Genomic DNA, 16,865 nt, shown 5'->3' with positions numbered 1-16,865 from the left:
ACTGAAGATTGAATGCAAGGTACCCCATTTTTATTGGGGTACCTTGCATTCCTATTGGCTGAAATTTTAAAATCAGCCAATAGGATGAGAGCTACTGAAATCTTATTGGCTGATTTGAACAGCCAATAAGATATCAGTAGCTTTAATCCTATTGGCTGATTTCAAAATTTCAGCCAATAGGAATGCAAGGTACCCCAAATTTAATGCGGTACCTTCCATTCAATTTTTAGTGTACGACGGAGATTGGATGAAGAAGAGCCTCCACGCCGCTGAGGATTGCTGCCACTGAAGACCGCCAGTGAGCACCGCCGCTGAGGACCACCGCTCCAGATTCCCACATCGGGGAAGACCGCTCTGCACCTCTGGTCCATGCCGCCTTCGCTCCAGATGAAGATAGAAGATGCGGGGAGCCGCCAGGAAGAAGACCTTCCTGCCGGACTTCAGGAACGGTGAGTACCTATTTGGGGCTTAGTCTTAGGCTTTTTTTTAGTTTAGGGGTTTTTGGGCTATAAAAGAGGTCATTGCTCTTTTAAGGGCAGTAATAGAGCTGAATATATTTTTAAGGGCAATGCCATTTAGGTTGGATGGGGGTTTTACTGTTAGGGGGTACTTTGTAATTTTTGTATGTAAAAGAGCTGATTTCTTTAGGATGATGCCCTACAAAAGTCCCTTTTAAGGACTATTGGTAGGTTATTGATAGATTTGGGGGTGATTTTATTTTGGGGGTATTTTTATTTTTTATAGTGGTATTAGTTTAGGTTTAATTTTTTTATTTTGGATAGATTTGTTTATTTTATTTTTTATACAGATAAAGTAAGGGTTATGTAGGGGGCGCCACAGGCAATCTAGTTTTTCTAAAATTGCAGGTTTACTGATTAGGATTTAATTTAGTGGGTTACACTTTTTCTTTCTATAATTATTAATTGTACATTCGGGAATTTTTTGTAGATAGTCATATATTCAATGTAACTAGTTCTGTGTTTTTAATATTAGATTCAATTATGTGGTGTTAAATCTCTTTTCATGTAATAGTGTGAATGTTTTATTATAAAAACTATCGCCTAGATTACAAGTTTTGTCGGTAAAGACCTGCAGGGCTAACAAGCCTTTTTTTCCAGCGTACACTTTAAACAACACTGGTATTACAAGTTTTCTGAATGGCTGCGTTAGCCTCAGAAAAGTGAGCGTTGAGCAAATTTAGCTCCACTTCTACCTGTAATACCAGCGTTGCTTATGGTAGCGGTAAGCTGGCAAAACGTGCTCGTGCACGATTTCCCCATAGGAAACAATGGGGCTGACCTCACATTCTATTGGCTGATCCAATCAATCAATAGAATGCGAGGTCAATTCTATTGGCTGATCCAATCAGCCAATCGGATTGAACTTCAATCCGATTGGCTGATTAAATCAACCAATCAGATTTTTCCTACCTTAATTCCGATTGGCTGATAGAATCCTATCAGCCAATCGGAATTTGAGGGATGCTATCTTGGATGACGTCATTTAAAGGACCAGTCATTCGTTGGGTAATCATCGGCCGAGTAGGATGTTCCGCGCCGGAGGTCTTCAAGATGGAGCCGCTCATCGCCGCAAGGATGTACAGTGGGGAAAAAAAAGTATTTAGTCAGCCATCAATTGTGCAAGTTCTCCCACTTAAGAAGATGAGAGAGGCCTGTAATTTTCATCATAGGTATACCTCAACTATGAGAGACAAAATGTGGAAATAAATCCAGACAATCACATTGTCTGATTTGGAAAGAATTTATTTGCAAATTATGGTGGAAAAAAAGTATTTGGTCACCTTCAAACAAGCAATATTTCTGGCTCTCACAGACCTGTATCTTCTTCTTTAAGAGGCTCCTCCGTCCTCCACTCATTACCTGTATTAATGGAACCTGTTTGAACTTGTTATCAGTATAAAAGACAGCTGTCCACAACCTCAAACAGTCACACTCCAAACTCCACTATGGTGAAGACTAAAGAGCTGTCGAAGGACACCAGAAACAAAATTGTAGACCTGCACCAGGCTGGGAAGACTGAATCTGCAATAGGCAAGCAGCTTGGTGTGAATAAATCAATTGTGGGAGCAATAATTAGAAAATGGAAGACATACAAGACCACTGATAATTCCCCTCGATATCTGGGGCTCCACGCAAGATCTCACCCCGTGGGGTCAAAATGATCACAAGAACGGTGAGCAAATATCCCAGAACCACACAGGGGGACCTAGTGAATAACCTGCAGAGAGCTGGAGCAACGTAACAAAGGCTACCATCAGTAACACACTACGCTGCCAGGGACTCAGATCCTGCAGTGCCAGATGTGTCCCCCTGCTTAAGCCAGTACATGTCCGGGCCCGTCTGAAGTATGCTAGAGAGCATTTGGATGATCCAGAAGTGGATTGGGAGAATATAATATGGTCAGATGAAACCAAAGTAGAACTGTTTGGTAGAAACACAACTTGTCGTGTTTGGAGGAGAGAGAACACCATACCTACTGTGAAGCATGGGGGTGGCAACATCATGCTTTGGGGCTGTTTCTCTGCAAAGGGAACAGGACGACTGATCCGTGTACATGAAAGAATGAATAGGGCCATGTATCGTGAGATTTTGAGTGCAAACCTCCTTCCATCAGCAAGGGCATTGAAGATGAAATGTGGCTGGTCTTTCAGCATGACAATGATCCCAAACACACCACCCGGGCAACAAAGGAGTGGCTTCGTAAGAAGCATTTCAAGGTCCTGGAGAGGCCTAGCCAGTCTCCAGATCTCAACCCCATAGAAAACCTTTGGAGAGAGTTGAAAGTCCATGTTGTCCAGCGACAGCCCCAAAACATCACTGCTCTAGAGGAGATCTGCATGCAGGAATGGGCCAACATACCAGCAACAGTGTGTGACAACCTTGTGAAGACTTACAGAAAATGTTTGACCTCTGTCATTGCCAACAAAGGATATATAACAAAGTATTGAGATGAACTTTTGATATTGACCAAATACTTATTTTCCACCATAATTTGCAAATTAAGTATTTCCAAATCAGACAATGTGATTGTCTGGATTTGTTTCCACATTTTGTCTCTCATAGTTGAGGTATACCTATGATGAAAATTACAGGCCTCTCTCATCTTCTTAAGTGGGAGAACTTGCACAATTGATGGCTGACTAAATACTTTTTTTCCCCACTGTAGATAGAAGATGCCGCTTGGATGAAGACTTCTGCCGGATGGAAGACCTCTTCTGCCCCGATCGGATGAAGACTTCTGCTGGTCCGGATGTCCTCTTCTGCCCCATCGGATGAACACTTCTGGACGGATCGGATGACCACTTGTGCCCGGCTGGGTGAACACGGCTCAAGGTAGGGTGATCTTCAATGGGGTAGTGTTAGGTTTTTTTAAGGGGGGATTGGGTGGGTTTTAGAGTAGAGGTGTGTGGGTGGTGGGCTGTAATGTTGGGGGTGGGTATTGTATTTGGGTTTTTTTTACAGGTAAAAAAGCTGATTACTTTGGGGCAATGTAGGTGTATTTGTAACTTAGGTTAGGATTTATTTTACAGGTAATTTTGTAATTATTTTAACTATGTAGCTATTAAATAGTTATTAACTATTTAATAGCTATTGTACCTAGTTAAAATAAATACAAAGTTGCCTGTAAAATAAATATAAATCCTAAAATCGCTACCATGTAACTATTAGTTATATTGTAGCTATGTTAGGGTTTATTTTATAGGTAAGTATTTAGTTTTAAATAGGATTAATTTATTTAATTTTAGAAATTTTATTTAGATTTATTAAAAATAGATTTAACATAGGGGGTGTTAGGGTTAGGGTTAGACTTAGGTTTAGGGGTTAATAACTTTATTACAGTAGCGGTGACGTTGGGGGCGGGAGATTAGGGGTTAATAATTGTAGGTACGTGGCGGCAACGTTGGGGGGGCAAATTAGGGGTTAATAAAATTTATTATAGTGTTTGCGAGGCGGGAGTGCAGCAGTTTAGGGGTTAATACATTTATTATAGTGGCGGCGATGTCCGGTCGGCAGATTAGGGGTTAATAAGTGTAGGTAGGTGGCGGCGACGTTGGGGGCGGCAGATTAGGGGTTAATAAATATAATGTAGGTGTCAGCGATGTTAGGGGCAGCAGATTAGGGGTTCATAGGTATAATGTAGGTGGCGGCGATGTCCGGTCTGCAGATTAGGGGTTAAATAATTTTATTATAGTGTTTGCGATGTGGGGGGGCCTCGGTTTAGGTGTTCATAGGTAGTTTATGGGTGTTAGTGTACTTTGTAGCACTGTAGTTAAGAGCTTTATGTTCCGGCATTAGCCCATAAAACTCTTAACTACTGACTTTTATATGCGGTAGGAGTCTTGGAGGTAGAAGCTGTACCGCTCACTTTCTCCAAGACTTGTAATACCAGCGTTAGGCAAATCCCATTAAAAAGATAGGATACACAATTAACGTAAGGGGATTTGCGGTAGCCAAAAGTCGCTGAAGAAAAGTGAGCGGTACACCTGTACCTGCCATACTCGTAATACCAGCGGGTGTTAAAAAGCAGCGAACTTAGGACCCCTTAACGCTGCTTTTTAAAGCTAACACAGAACTCGTAAGTTAGCAGTATGTGAGAAAAAATATATAATTTATCAAAACTCAAGTGGTGAAAAAATAATAATAATTTCTTTTAGTGCAAGTGTTGTTGTGCAAATGATGTGATAAATAAAACGATATTTGACATTAATTGTTAATTCTTTTAATCTAATTGTAATGTTAATGTTATTGTGCGATAATTATGATGAAATAAGAAGGGGAACGTTCTGATAGTGATTCTGCACTTATTGTACTCTCTTTGTTATAGATTTACTGGAAGCCCTTAAAATAATTTTTGGTTGTATTCTCGCAAATAGACAATGTATACAAATTATAAATATGTATTCAACATTTATTACAAAACACTTTTATATAAAAAACAAATTTAAAAGGTTCAATTTCTTCAGCCTATTTAATGCAGTGTATTACTGGGAAGAAGATAAAAAATAAACAAGCACTTTAAAAAATAATAAATGCTTAAAAGATGACATCGGTGTCAAAAAATCCCTTAAAAGAATGGTAAAATCCCCAGCATGTTATTTTTCAGTAAACAATATATGAAAGTTGTTATATAATTTTGGCCAATTTAACACACGTTAATATTGCACTTTAGTCTCTATTTTAAGCACTTAATCTGGTAGCAGACAGTGATTTTGTAGCCAGTAGATCAGATACAAGCGCCAAGTTTGTTGCAAATACAAACGCCAAGTTTGTTGCAAATTTAGACAGTTCCATTCACTTCTACAGTCATTTAGGAGTTTCAGTAATATTACTTCACCTTTATGATATCCTTTGTAACAATGTGTCTTACTGTATAGTGGAGAGGTTTCTTGTCCTTCTCTTTTGTTGTGGCGTCCTTAGCCATTAGGACTCTGTTTCCAAAATCAGATTCTTGATCACATAGGCTTCATGGACCAATAGGTACTAGTTGGATGTTTGTGAGTGCGCGCACTTTCAAATTTGATTCAAAATGATTTCTTCTTTGCTCCTACCGCTATTCCCCCGAAGTCCCTCCATATATGCAATATAATACGGCAGGTGTTATGGTTGCAGCGGTCCTGGGAGATAGATGTAGTTATCTTCTATAGTTGGAGCCATTAAGTTTTATCCACGCGTATCAGTTCCTCAAAGCCTTTCATATATTGTTTACTGAAAAATAACATGTTGGGGATTTTACCATTCTTTTAAGGGATTTTCTGACACCGGTGTCATCTTTTAAGCATTTATTATTTTTTAACGTGCTTGTTTATTTTTTATCTTCTTCCCAGTAATACACTGCATTGAATAGGCTGAAGAAATTGAACCTTTTAAAGTTGTTTTTTATATAAAAGTGTTTTGTAATAAATGTTGAATACATATTTATAATTTGTATACGTCTTCTATTTGCAATTATACAACCAAAAATTATTTTAAGGGCTTCCAGTAAATCTATAACAAAGAGAGTACAATAAGTGCAGAATCACGATCAGAACGTTCCCCTTCTTATTTAATCATAATTATCGTACAATAACATTAACACTACAATTAGATTAAAAGAATTGACAATTTATGTCAAATATTGTTTTATTTATCACAACGTTTGCACAACAACACTTGCACTAAAAAGAAATTATTATTATTTTTTCCCCACTTGAGTATCCATAAATTATATATTTTTTCTCACATAGTTTTTATAATAAAACATTCACACTATCACATGAAAAGAAATTTAATACTACACAATTGAATCTAATATTAAAAACACAGAACTAGTTACATTGAATATATGATCTATATACTAAAAATTCCAGAATGTACAATTAATAATTATAGAAAGAAAAAGTGTAACCCACTAAATTAAATCCTAATCAGTAAACCTGCAATTTTAGAAAAAACAGATTGCCTGTGGCGCCCCCTACATAACCCTCACTTTATCTGTATGATCTATAATGGAGTCATTTGTGAGAGACTCCATTAGTAAGGGAGGCTAGATCTGGTATAGAGTTGACACAGTTCAATTAATCCTTTTTTATGTATTATTTTATTTTTTGTAATTTGACATTTTTTTTTTTTTTTAATATTAGCTTTGGAGTTTGTAGTTTTTTTTAAAAAAATAGACTGCCCTCTGGGTAGGCTTATCGCCTAGTAAGTAATAAAGATTAAATATTGGGTCTAGACTATCCCTTTAATCTGCTTTTTTGTTCTTAATTAACAGGAGTTGCAAGCTTTGGCTCTTGTAACCATATGCGTGCCATCATTTACTACACAGAGAGCATCACCAACTCCAGCATTTTTACTAGCTATCCCTGTTCAAGTTATGCAACATATCAAGCAGTAAGTACTACTATAATGTGAAAAATCAGATTATCCTAATTTGTGAAGGTATAATCTAGATTTTATTCAAGACACCAAGACAAGTATTTTGCTTTCTTTCTTTTACTACTTAAATGCAGTTATTCAAAGTACATAGCAAATTACATAAATAACTGAACATTTTTAAAATAGACAGCATACGTCATAAAACAGACCAGTAATCAGTAAAAAGGGGGAACAGGTTAAAACAAAACAAACTGACCAATCAGTTCAAACATATTGACCATAAACTGTCCATTGTAAATCTCCTAATCCTCTTTCTTGCTTGCTGTTGAAGGAAACACAAAGTCCATAAAATATAAATAACTGGAGCAGGTGAAGGGAGCTCTGCATAAAACAGCATAAAAAACGAACTTTAAACCCAATTCTAGGCTGCCCTTTGCCTTGCTGTTACAATCCCTGTGGCCACTAATAATTCCTTGACAGAGTTTTGTGTCCGGAGTGGAGGTGAAGTGTGAGAGACTCCCTCCACACTTATTACAGGAGCTGTACATCGCTCCCCCACGGAGGGCCAACAACAAGACACGCTGAAGTGGCGCACCGCATGCATACAGCACGGGAGGCTGTAAAAAGACCCGCTTACTTACACAGACGGCTGGTAGAATCCGGAGGGTGACCGGTCTCGTTAAGGAGACACTTGCTGGGAGGAAAGCGCCATCGAGCCCCCACGTGGATCACAGCCTGCTTCTGCCGCCACACCACGACAGGGCCTGATAGCCGCACTGCTCCGGAGGTTCATTGTCTGCCAGACTGAGAAGCAGACCTGCTAATCACAGACCCCGACATCGGCAGGCCCGTTTGGGCTAAATACACCGGAGTGGAGGACACGGAGGGAGTCTCGGCGGGCGCGAAAACAGGCGCCATCTTGAAAGGGAGGCTTCTAACCCGCATGGCGATAGCAGGCTCCGGAGTACAGAGGGGGTAAAGTATCACACTCAAACACAGCTAAAGAAACTTTTAATAACAATAACACCCTTGTGTATAGGGACATGTGATCTGATTAATATCCCCCAAAGCTACCTGAGGGTTTGGAGACACGGGCCCCTATTGTACTTCTTGTCACAACTTTTAACTCAGCTCTTGCCACGCACACTGGGTGTACTTCTGTGAAGGAGACAAGTATCTTTATCTAAAGTGTCTAACAGGGCTGCCTGCGCAGCATACCTCTAAGGTCACTACCAAGGCCAGGAACTTTGGATCTCAGAAAGCCTCCTATAGACAGTGCTTAACTTTTGGGTTTATTACTTAGCCCACCCAGTGGGCCCTTTTCGTACCCTGTAGTGAAGTCATACAACCCCTGCCATTTTTCTATATTGCTAATTGCAGGCATTGGGCCTGCCCTTGTGTGGAAAGAGGAATCTTTGTTTTGAAAGAAAAAAAAGGAAAAAGGGGAAAAGAATATAAAGAGAAACATAGCAGCACTAACTGCGCAACAGCCCTTGGGGGACATTACTACTAGGGGCAGGAACATTGGATTCTGCAAGACCTCCCAGGGTCTGAGTTTGTGGATAATCTACACTTTAACCTTTGGGCACATCATTCGGACCCACCAATTTGCCACTCTCACTGCATACCTGGCAGTAAAACTGTACAATCAGTTAACGCTGATATTCCCAGCACATAGATAAGTTAACACTGGGCCTATATCCCCCTGAGGGGATGCATAAAGGTTGCTGCGCTGCTGAACTTGTGCTGCCTCCCATCTGCAATAGTGGGAAAAGGAACTATATTATTTATAATCACTGTTGTGCTTAATACATGCATTAACCCATGCTTTTCTCCCATGCTAGGAAACTGTTATCTTCCACTAGATAACCCACAGATACTGTGTTACATATTGGTTGAGAGGGGTTTACTGGTTGATTGATAGAACACTATTGGCATTTATAATTATTCTTATCATTCCCTGTGGTGTATAGGGTGACACGTAGTCAGTACCTCACACGCCGCTCAGGTCAGCGGATTTGCTCTCTCCTATTTTTACCTCAGGACTGTACAATTAGATAGCACGGTCACCCTAAATTAATCCTTAAGAGATCTTCTGTGTCCCCTTATCCTTTTGAAGGGGCATTAGCAAACCGCTGCGCTGACAGGCCTGTATTGATACCCTTCTTTCTGGGAAGGAGAGAAGCTGTACAATCCCCATTACATTGCCTGTTTACTCCAGCATATGGTTTTCTTCACTGACAAGACTTTACAGCCATTCTTGAAATTATTCACACACATCACTTCATTTACTGGTTAACACGGGTTTAATGGTCTGCTGTTAGAATATCAACTACATATGTAAACTGTCTTATTATTTTCAGAGGTATATGGATAAATTCTTAACCAACTCCCCCATGGCAAGTCGTAGCAAAACGGGCTCTGCCAGAAACAAATCTGGAGCTGACCCCTCCGGCCTAGGGACTAGTACTGAAGCCTGCTCAGAGAATGGGTCACTTGACACACACCCTATTGTTAAGCAGATATCTTTACTGTTTATGCCCAAAATTGACAACCTGCAAAGGGGGGTTGATACCCTCACAGACGATGTTAAACAGTTCTCCACACGTGTAGCAGAGGCGGAGAATAGAATCTCTGACCTGGAGGATTCTAATGTGTCAAATTCTAACAAAATTGAATCCTTAGAAAGACAAGCCACGGCCCTACAGTTAAAAATAGACGACCTAGAAAATAGGTCAAGACGCAATAATGTGCGCCTATTGGGTCTACCTGAATCAGTAAAACAAGCAGATATCATCCACTTTGTTGAAAATACACTCCCCTCATTGTTAGGGATTCCCATACAGGATCTTAAAGGTGGAGTAGAACGAGCTCATAGAGTAGGCCCCGAGAGGGTTAACTTAGATGATTCGCCCCAACCCCGGTCAATCATGATCAAATTTCTTCACTTCCAGACTAAGACAGCAGTGTTAAGAGCTTACAGAAAAATGGACAACGTGATGTATGAAAATGCACGCTTGCTCCTATTTCAGGATTTCTCGGTGGATCTTATGAAACGCCGAAGGGAATTCTCACCAATTTGTTCAAAACTTCATAGAGAAGGCAGACAAGCCTTCTTACTTTATCCTGCCAGGCTTAAAATCATGACCCTAAGAGGCCCAAAATTTTTTGATACCCCGACTGCGGCCCAACACTTCCTAGAAGGCGGGGGGGCTCCCCCACGCAGTCCACGACAGAATCACCCAAGAGGGGAGGAGGGCTGAAAACAATGGTTGATTAAGAGACACCCCCCTTAAACAGGGACCAACACTAGATTTTAAGTCAATGATCTATCCTGATGGCTACAGAAACAGTTGACAAAGGGTCTGCGCCTACACGCAGACGCAGAGTTCTAGAGTTAAAGTTAAGTTTGAGTTTTGTGTGTTTATATGTCATTATAGGTTGCCTCCACGCTCCAGGGCATTTGGAATGCATGAATGGAAGATGTGAAGCGTTTGTGTGTGAGCACAGATGGGACATAGGCTCTCCTAAATCACCTCTCTTTGAAATACCCCAAACGCTAGGTTTCTCAAAGTATGCTGTGCGGATGAAAGATTTGATATGCTCACTTGGCTGCGGGAATGCAGTAAACTGTCAATTTGTAGCCTTATTGTTCTGTAACACTTTTACCCATATGCCTCAATTGCAGGGTGCAATATACTTAGACACAGCCAAGTATGTGGAATTTATGTCATCCTGTCTGAAAATTCTTCTAGTTTTTTGTATGTTTCTATACTTGTGTATCAACCAGCTCATGACATATATTGAGATAATAGGTCCTCTTTGTCTCCTCACAGTGGAATCACCTTTCATTCAAGTTGCCAATAATGTTTTGCTTATGCTTTCACACTTGCACGGTACACAACTCCTGCAGTATGTTGGGGTAACACATCCTCTTTGTATCCCCACTTTAGAGCTACTTCTAATCCAAGCTGCTGATGGGGACCTGGCGGTGGTTCACTGTGGTAGAGGACTGAACCGGGAGTCTAACTACTGTGGTGAGATTTTTTTTTTTTTTTTTTTTTTTTCTTCTTCTCCTCTGCTCCCACCCTTTCTGCCCTCCTTCCTCCATACCCTTACTCTTGGAGCATTACATACACACCTTCACCTCAATTGTCAAAATACACTACAAGATCCAACTAATAGATAAGATTTAATCTCTACTCCTGGAACATTGGGGGCATACATTCCCCAATAAAAAGAAAAACAATACTCACACAGCTTAGGAAAAAGAAGGCAGAGATTGCATTCCTTCAGGAGACCCACCTCTTGGATTCAGAGCACGAGAAGTTGAGGGCAGACTGGGTAGGGAGAGTTGAATACGCCTCGTACAGTTCAGCCAGTAGAGGGGTTGCAATACTCCTAGGTAAAAGACTGGAGTATGAGGTCAGGGAGGTACTTAAAGACCCGGAAGGCAGATACATAATAGTGCAGATATGTGTAGCTGAACAAATTTACACATTATGCAACATCTACGCCCCGAACTTAAAGGATAGAGGATTCTGGAATGCCATTGTGGCGATCCTCTCTCCTTACATCGGTACCCACATCATACTGGGAGGTGACTTCAACCTCACTCCAAACTCTCACTGCGATAGGTTAAGGGGGACACTTAGTGGGAAAATCAGAAAGACAATTAGACCCTCAGAAAAATTTGAAAAAGACATTTTTTCCCAGCTGGGAAGTTCCCTGGATGTGGTGGACATATGGAGGCAATTGAACCCAGATGGGAAAGATTATACCTGTGCATCGCGCTCGTCTCCCTCTATGTCCCGCATTGATCTGTTTCTAATATCCAACTCTCTCATTACGCGTATCATAGACACAAAAATTGGGGAAGTGGCGGTTTCCGATCATGCACCCATAGCACTCTTCATAGACAAGAACCAGTCAGTCAGCAATAGACGTACCCTTAGATTCCCAAAACACCTACTGTACTCCCAAGAATTCCAGAACTATCTAATTCACTGCTGGGATGACTACCGGGTAAATAATGCTCAGCATATAGATTCACCGGAATTGTTCTGGGTGACAGCTAAGGCGGTCTTGTCGGGCAACATTGTTGCCTACCTGGCGCGTAGGAAAAAACAATATACAGAAAAAATTGGGAAGCTGAGGGAGCGCTTGGCGGAGACATATCGCACTTACTGTGCGACCCCCTCCCGTCTCAATTATCATAATTACACTGATACAAAAAAAGAATATGATGCCCTACTAGCCAACCAGGCCTCACAGGCTCTTCTGCGAAGCAGAGGTAAATACTATAGATTTGGGGATAAGTCGGGGAAGCTCATGGCTGCCTTAGTGAATATGGACACGTCCTCTAAACATGTTGCAGCCCTGAAAAGTAGGGGCAAACTTGTGAAAGATGCTGAATCAATAGCAGAGGCATTTGCCTCATATTACTCCTCTCTATATACCAGTGAGGGTTCCCCAGGCTCTGAGCTAAGAGACAAATTTTGGGATAACATCAACATCCCACAAATTTCAGAATCTCAACTTGAGAAGCTAAACGCCCACATAGGAGAGGAGGAGATTCAGAGGACGATAATGTCCATGTCACTGGGTAAAGCCTCAGGCCCGGACGGATTACTGATAGAATTCTATCGGCTCCTGAAGGAACAGGTTTCCACGACATTGGCAAACTTGTATGCCACTTACTTTGAGGGGGAGAGAGCTCCGGTATCAGAATTCTCAGCGGCATATATCACCCTAATACCCAAGCCAGGGAAAGACACCGTATTACCAGAATCCTATCGTCCGATCTCCTTACTGAACTCGGACTACAAAATATTAACTAAATTATTGGCAGAAAGACTAAAATTTATATTGCCTGACATTATACACATGGACCAAACGGGATTCATGTATGCGAGATCGTCAGTGGTCAATGTTCGTAGGGTCCTACAGGTCATCCAACACTTTTGGACTGCGAGGGGAGAGGGTGAGGGGAGGAGTGACACGGAGGCCTTCCTGCTGTCACTCGACGCAGAGAAGGCCTTTGACCGAGTGGAGTGGGACCACCTTTTCTACACCATGACTAAGGCTCACTTCTCTGGCCCATTTTTGACTTTTATTAAAAACCTGTACCGAGCCCCCTTTGCTAATATACTAGTCAATAACATATTTTCAGAGAACATTTACTTACAAAGGGGAACCCGACAGGGCTGCCCCTTATCACCCCTCCTCTTTAATGTTGCCCTCGAACCATTGGCTATCAAGCTAAAACAGGTCTTCCCTGGCATAGATGTGGCAGGACACCCACAACATCTGGCATTATACGCGGATGATATGCTCCTGTTTGTCCAGAATCCGCGCACACATATACCGCGTATCCTGGAGACTCTCACTGATTTTGGCCTGTTATCCGGCTATAAAATTAATATGCATAAATCGGAGATCCTATGGCTTCTCAGGAAAGCTAGCACTGACGGGGATTTCCCGTTCTCAGTGGCTACCCATGATATCACCTATCTTGGCATTAAAATCTCCGCTAACCCCAATAAATTGTATGCCAATAATCTGACACCTATGTGTGCAAAACTACAGGCGCAGATGAATAGCTGGAGTTCGCTACCCCTGTCACTCTCAGGTAGGATCAACCTCCTCAAAATGGTGATACTCCCTCGCCTGCTCTATCCTCTTCTTATGCTCCCCCTGCTCTTAAGCAAATCGGATGTCAAAATGCTTAATTCGGCAGCGACTCGCTTCATTTGGAAGGGAGGTAAGCCACGAATCTCGAGGGACAAACTGAGCATGGGTTTTCTCAATGGAGGACTGGCTTTGCCAGACTTCAGATTGTATAATTGGGCGGCTTTAATACGACTGGTGTTGGACTGGCAGGTGGGAACACACCACTTTTGTCGGCCCTCCCTGGAACAGGCGGTTCTGGGAGACATCTCCTTAGCGTACCTACCTCATGTTTCGAACATGAAATCTGTGAAGGCACTGGGCCTGAATATGCTGTTCAGTGAACCATTAAAGGCCTGGCACCAGGCTCATAAATTTCTAAAGAAATCTTGCCATGTTTCAAGCTACCTACCTATTGTCAAAAATCCGGACTTCCCGGCAGGTTCGGAAACTCAACCTTTCTTGGTCTGGGAACGGAAGGGACTGAGATCACTTCAACAATTATTAGTCCCCCTCACAAAGGAGGTAAAAAATTTTGGTACCTTACAAAGAGAGTTTGGGATACCAAGAACACACTTCTTTGCCTTCCTACAAGTGCGCCATTATATCAATACACTCCTGCGTAACGCACCGGATTTTTGGGAGGGCTCTTCCTTCCGCATCACACAGGCATTGTATAAAATGGGTAAGTTTTCCTTATCTGAAATATATCAGACTCTTCTACAACAGCGAGCGCAGAGCACGAGGGACTCACTGCTTGCGGGATGGGCTAGGGAGGGAATTGGCAACATTACATGGGAGGTTGTGAGAGGAGGTCTCGAAAAAACTAAATCAGCTACATTGTCCGCCATGTTCAGGGAATCCCAGATACGCTTCCTTCATAAGGCCTATCTCACTCCGAGAATACTTGCCAAATGGGTAAACACATGCCCTAATAAATGCGTGAGATGTGCGATGGAGGCACCTACTCTCTTACACTATATGTGGGAATGTCCGGCAGTCAGACAATACTGGGGTAAAATACAATATTGGATTCACCAGTCCTTACAGATACACCTCATACTCCGCCCAGAGACTATTTTGTTTTTACATTGGGACACACATCATAGACAACAAGACGCTGTACTGAGTCTAGTAATATTGTTAGCTAGAAAATGTATCTTAAAAAATTGGACGGTAAGGAAAAGCCCTTCTTTTGTGAGCTTTAGGAATCTACTCAGATCACAGATATTTACTGAACAAATGGACGTTAGGATGGATGTTCAGAATAGGCTGGGCCTATTTCTACGTAAATGGCGTAGACTCATACTTACCTTTGAACTAGAGATCCAAAGGCTAATCCTGATGCCATTTAAAGACTCAGTTCTCTTCACGGAGGCAGAGTTGAGGGGGGAATGGACACATTTATTCTAAGTTACAATAAGCACATATGTGGGATGACTCTTCCTTCTCCCCTCCCCCCTCCTTTCTTCACCCCTCTCCCATTCCCATCGTCCTTCCCCCCTCCCCCCTTTTTTTTTTTTTTTTTTTTTTTTTTCTCTCTTCTTCCCACCGCTGGGCCCCAGAAGCGGCAGCAACAACTTTGGAGTAAGTTTAGTTATGTTGTGTTTATAGTTAGGTTAGATATGATTTAGATTGAGTTTTAACTAGGATAAAGGTATTGGAAAAAGAGTTCGTCTGAGAAATGTAATCACATTGGTCTGAAAAATACTACTTGCTATAGATTTCAAAGTGCGGATGAGAGAGTAAAATATCATATCCTCACTCAACTGATATTAATGTGAATCATTTTGTGTATACTGTAAGGTTCAATGCATAATTTCTAATGGATATTGTAAACTGTATCACATGTGACTGCAACCGCACAAATTGTAAATGATAAGAATGTGTGTTTTGCTTTCTTGGACAACAATAAAAAGATATTTCAAAATATAAATAACTGAACCTAGCAAGGCAACATAGGACACTGAAATATCCTGAAGAAGATGACCATCAAAATGGAAATTTCTAGATGTTTTGTACATTTCGGGAGAAACCAAGTGGAACACTTTTGAAACTGGAATTAATTTTATTGCAAGACCAGTGACTCATATTTTACTAGTTTAAAGCAAACTATCAAAATAATTTTAAAGAGGTATGTTGAATGGGTTTAAAATAAAATTGTTTAAAAATGGATTTAAAGAACCAATCATCTGCATCCAAAATTTGTTGAAGGGTAGTAGCCTTCAAAAACGCCTTAAAAGCGGCTGATCCTCTAACAGAGTGAGCAGAAAAAGATAAATCAATACCAGCTTCACTCATAACCTATTTAACCCACCTAGCAACAGAAGTAAAGTACGCATGAGAGTGAGGAGGGACAAACGATAATAAAAGTTGATTAGAAGAAGAAGTATGAAAGGAAGAAGTTTTGGATTCATATTCTTTAAAACATAAAACAAGACAAAGAGAAGGTTCAGAGGGTAAGTAGGATTACATATAGAGGTAGAAAAAGATTTAGTTATTTTAGAAAAAACGTTTAGAGTTGAAAGCGAATGCTCTAACATCTGAAACTCTACAAAAATAATTTACCAGATAGTTATTTTAAAGACAGAGAATCATTAGAAGGCCAAGATTTAAAAAGAGAAAAAAATAATATCTACATCACAAAATGAAGAGTATTTAGGGGCAGGAGTTCAAAAGCTTTCATTAATCTACAAACTAAGGAATGTTGACCCACAGGAAAATTATTAATAAAAGAGTGTTTAGAAGAAATAGCTGAATGGGAAACATTGATAGACCGTTACGCCAGGCCTGAATCAAAAAGAGATGAAAGAAAATTAAGAATAGCAGTCACATCAACTGAAAAGGGATCCAAACATCTCTCCAAGCACCAGCAAAACCATATGGACCATGCGGAAAAATAGCATTTTTGGGTATCTGGGGCCAGAAAGTCTTGCAGGAGAGACCTAGTTTGTTGTGATAAGCCTTGAGGAGAAGAGGTTTTCCCAAAATTGACCAGGCGAAGAGGCGAAGAGAACCGTGAACGATGAGAGTGTGAGGGTAACTTTCTGGATAAGACTGAAGAAGTGAAAAAGTGAGGGAGAAGAATATGATGGTTGATAGATAATTCTAGGAGGAATTGGTAAAATTGTTGAGATTGCCAAAGAGGAGTGATGAGAAAAATTGAGGTGGTCAATTTATGTAAGTGTGAGTGGACATGCTACGATGTAGTGTATCATGTCTGCTACACATCGATAAATGCCGACAGCATACGCTCTCAGCATTTTTCATTGCAACAGCAGTTCTTGTGAACTGCTGGTGCAATGCCGCCCCTTGCAGATT

The 16,865-nt window shown here is 41.0% G+C and overlaps 1 protein-coding gene across 1 annotated transcript in view; it reads left to right on the top strand.

Annotated features, from left to right (window-relative positions):
* LOC128639630 (pancreatic triacylglycerol lipase-like) overlaps nt 1-16,865 on the top strand; it is a 131,159-nt gene that overhangs the window by 85,514 nt on the left and 28,780 nt on the right. Inside the window, exon 8 of the mRNA XM_053691756.1 lies at nt 6,772-6,890. Coding sequence (XP_053547731.1) covers nt 6,772-6,890 — 119 coding nt within the window. The remainder of the gene's footprint in view (nt 1-6,771; nt 6,891-16,865) is intronic.

This window comes from Bombina bombina, chromosome 9, assembly GCF_027579735.1.
Source record: "Bombina bombina isolate aBomBom1 chromosome 9, aBomBom1.pri, whole genome shotgun sequence".
Taxonomy (NCBI): domain Eukaryota; kingdom Metazoa; phylum Chordata; class Amphibia; order Anura; family Bombinatoridae; genus Bombina; species Bombina bombina.
Note: the sequence above shows the minus strand (reverse complement) of the source record. Positions and strands in the feature narration are given on the sequence as shown.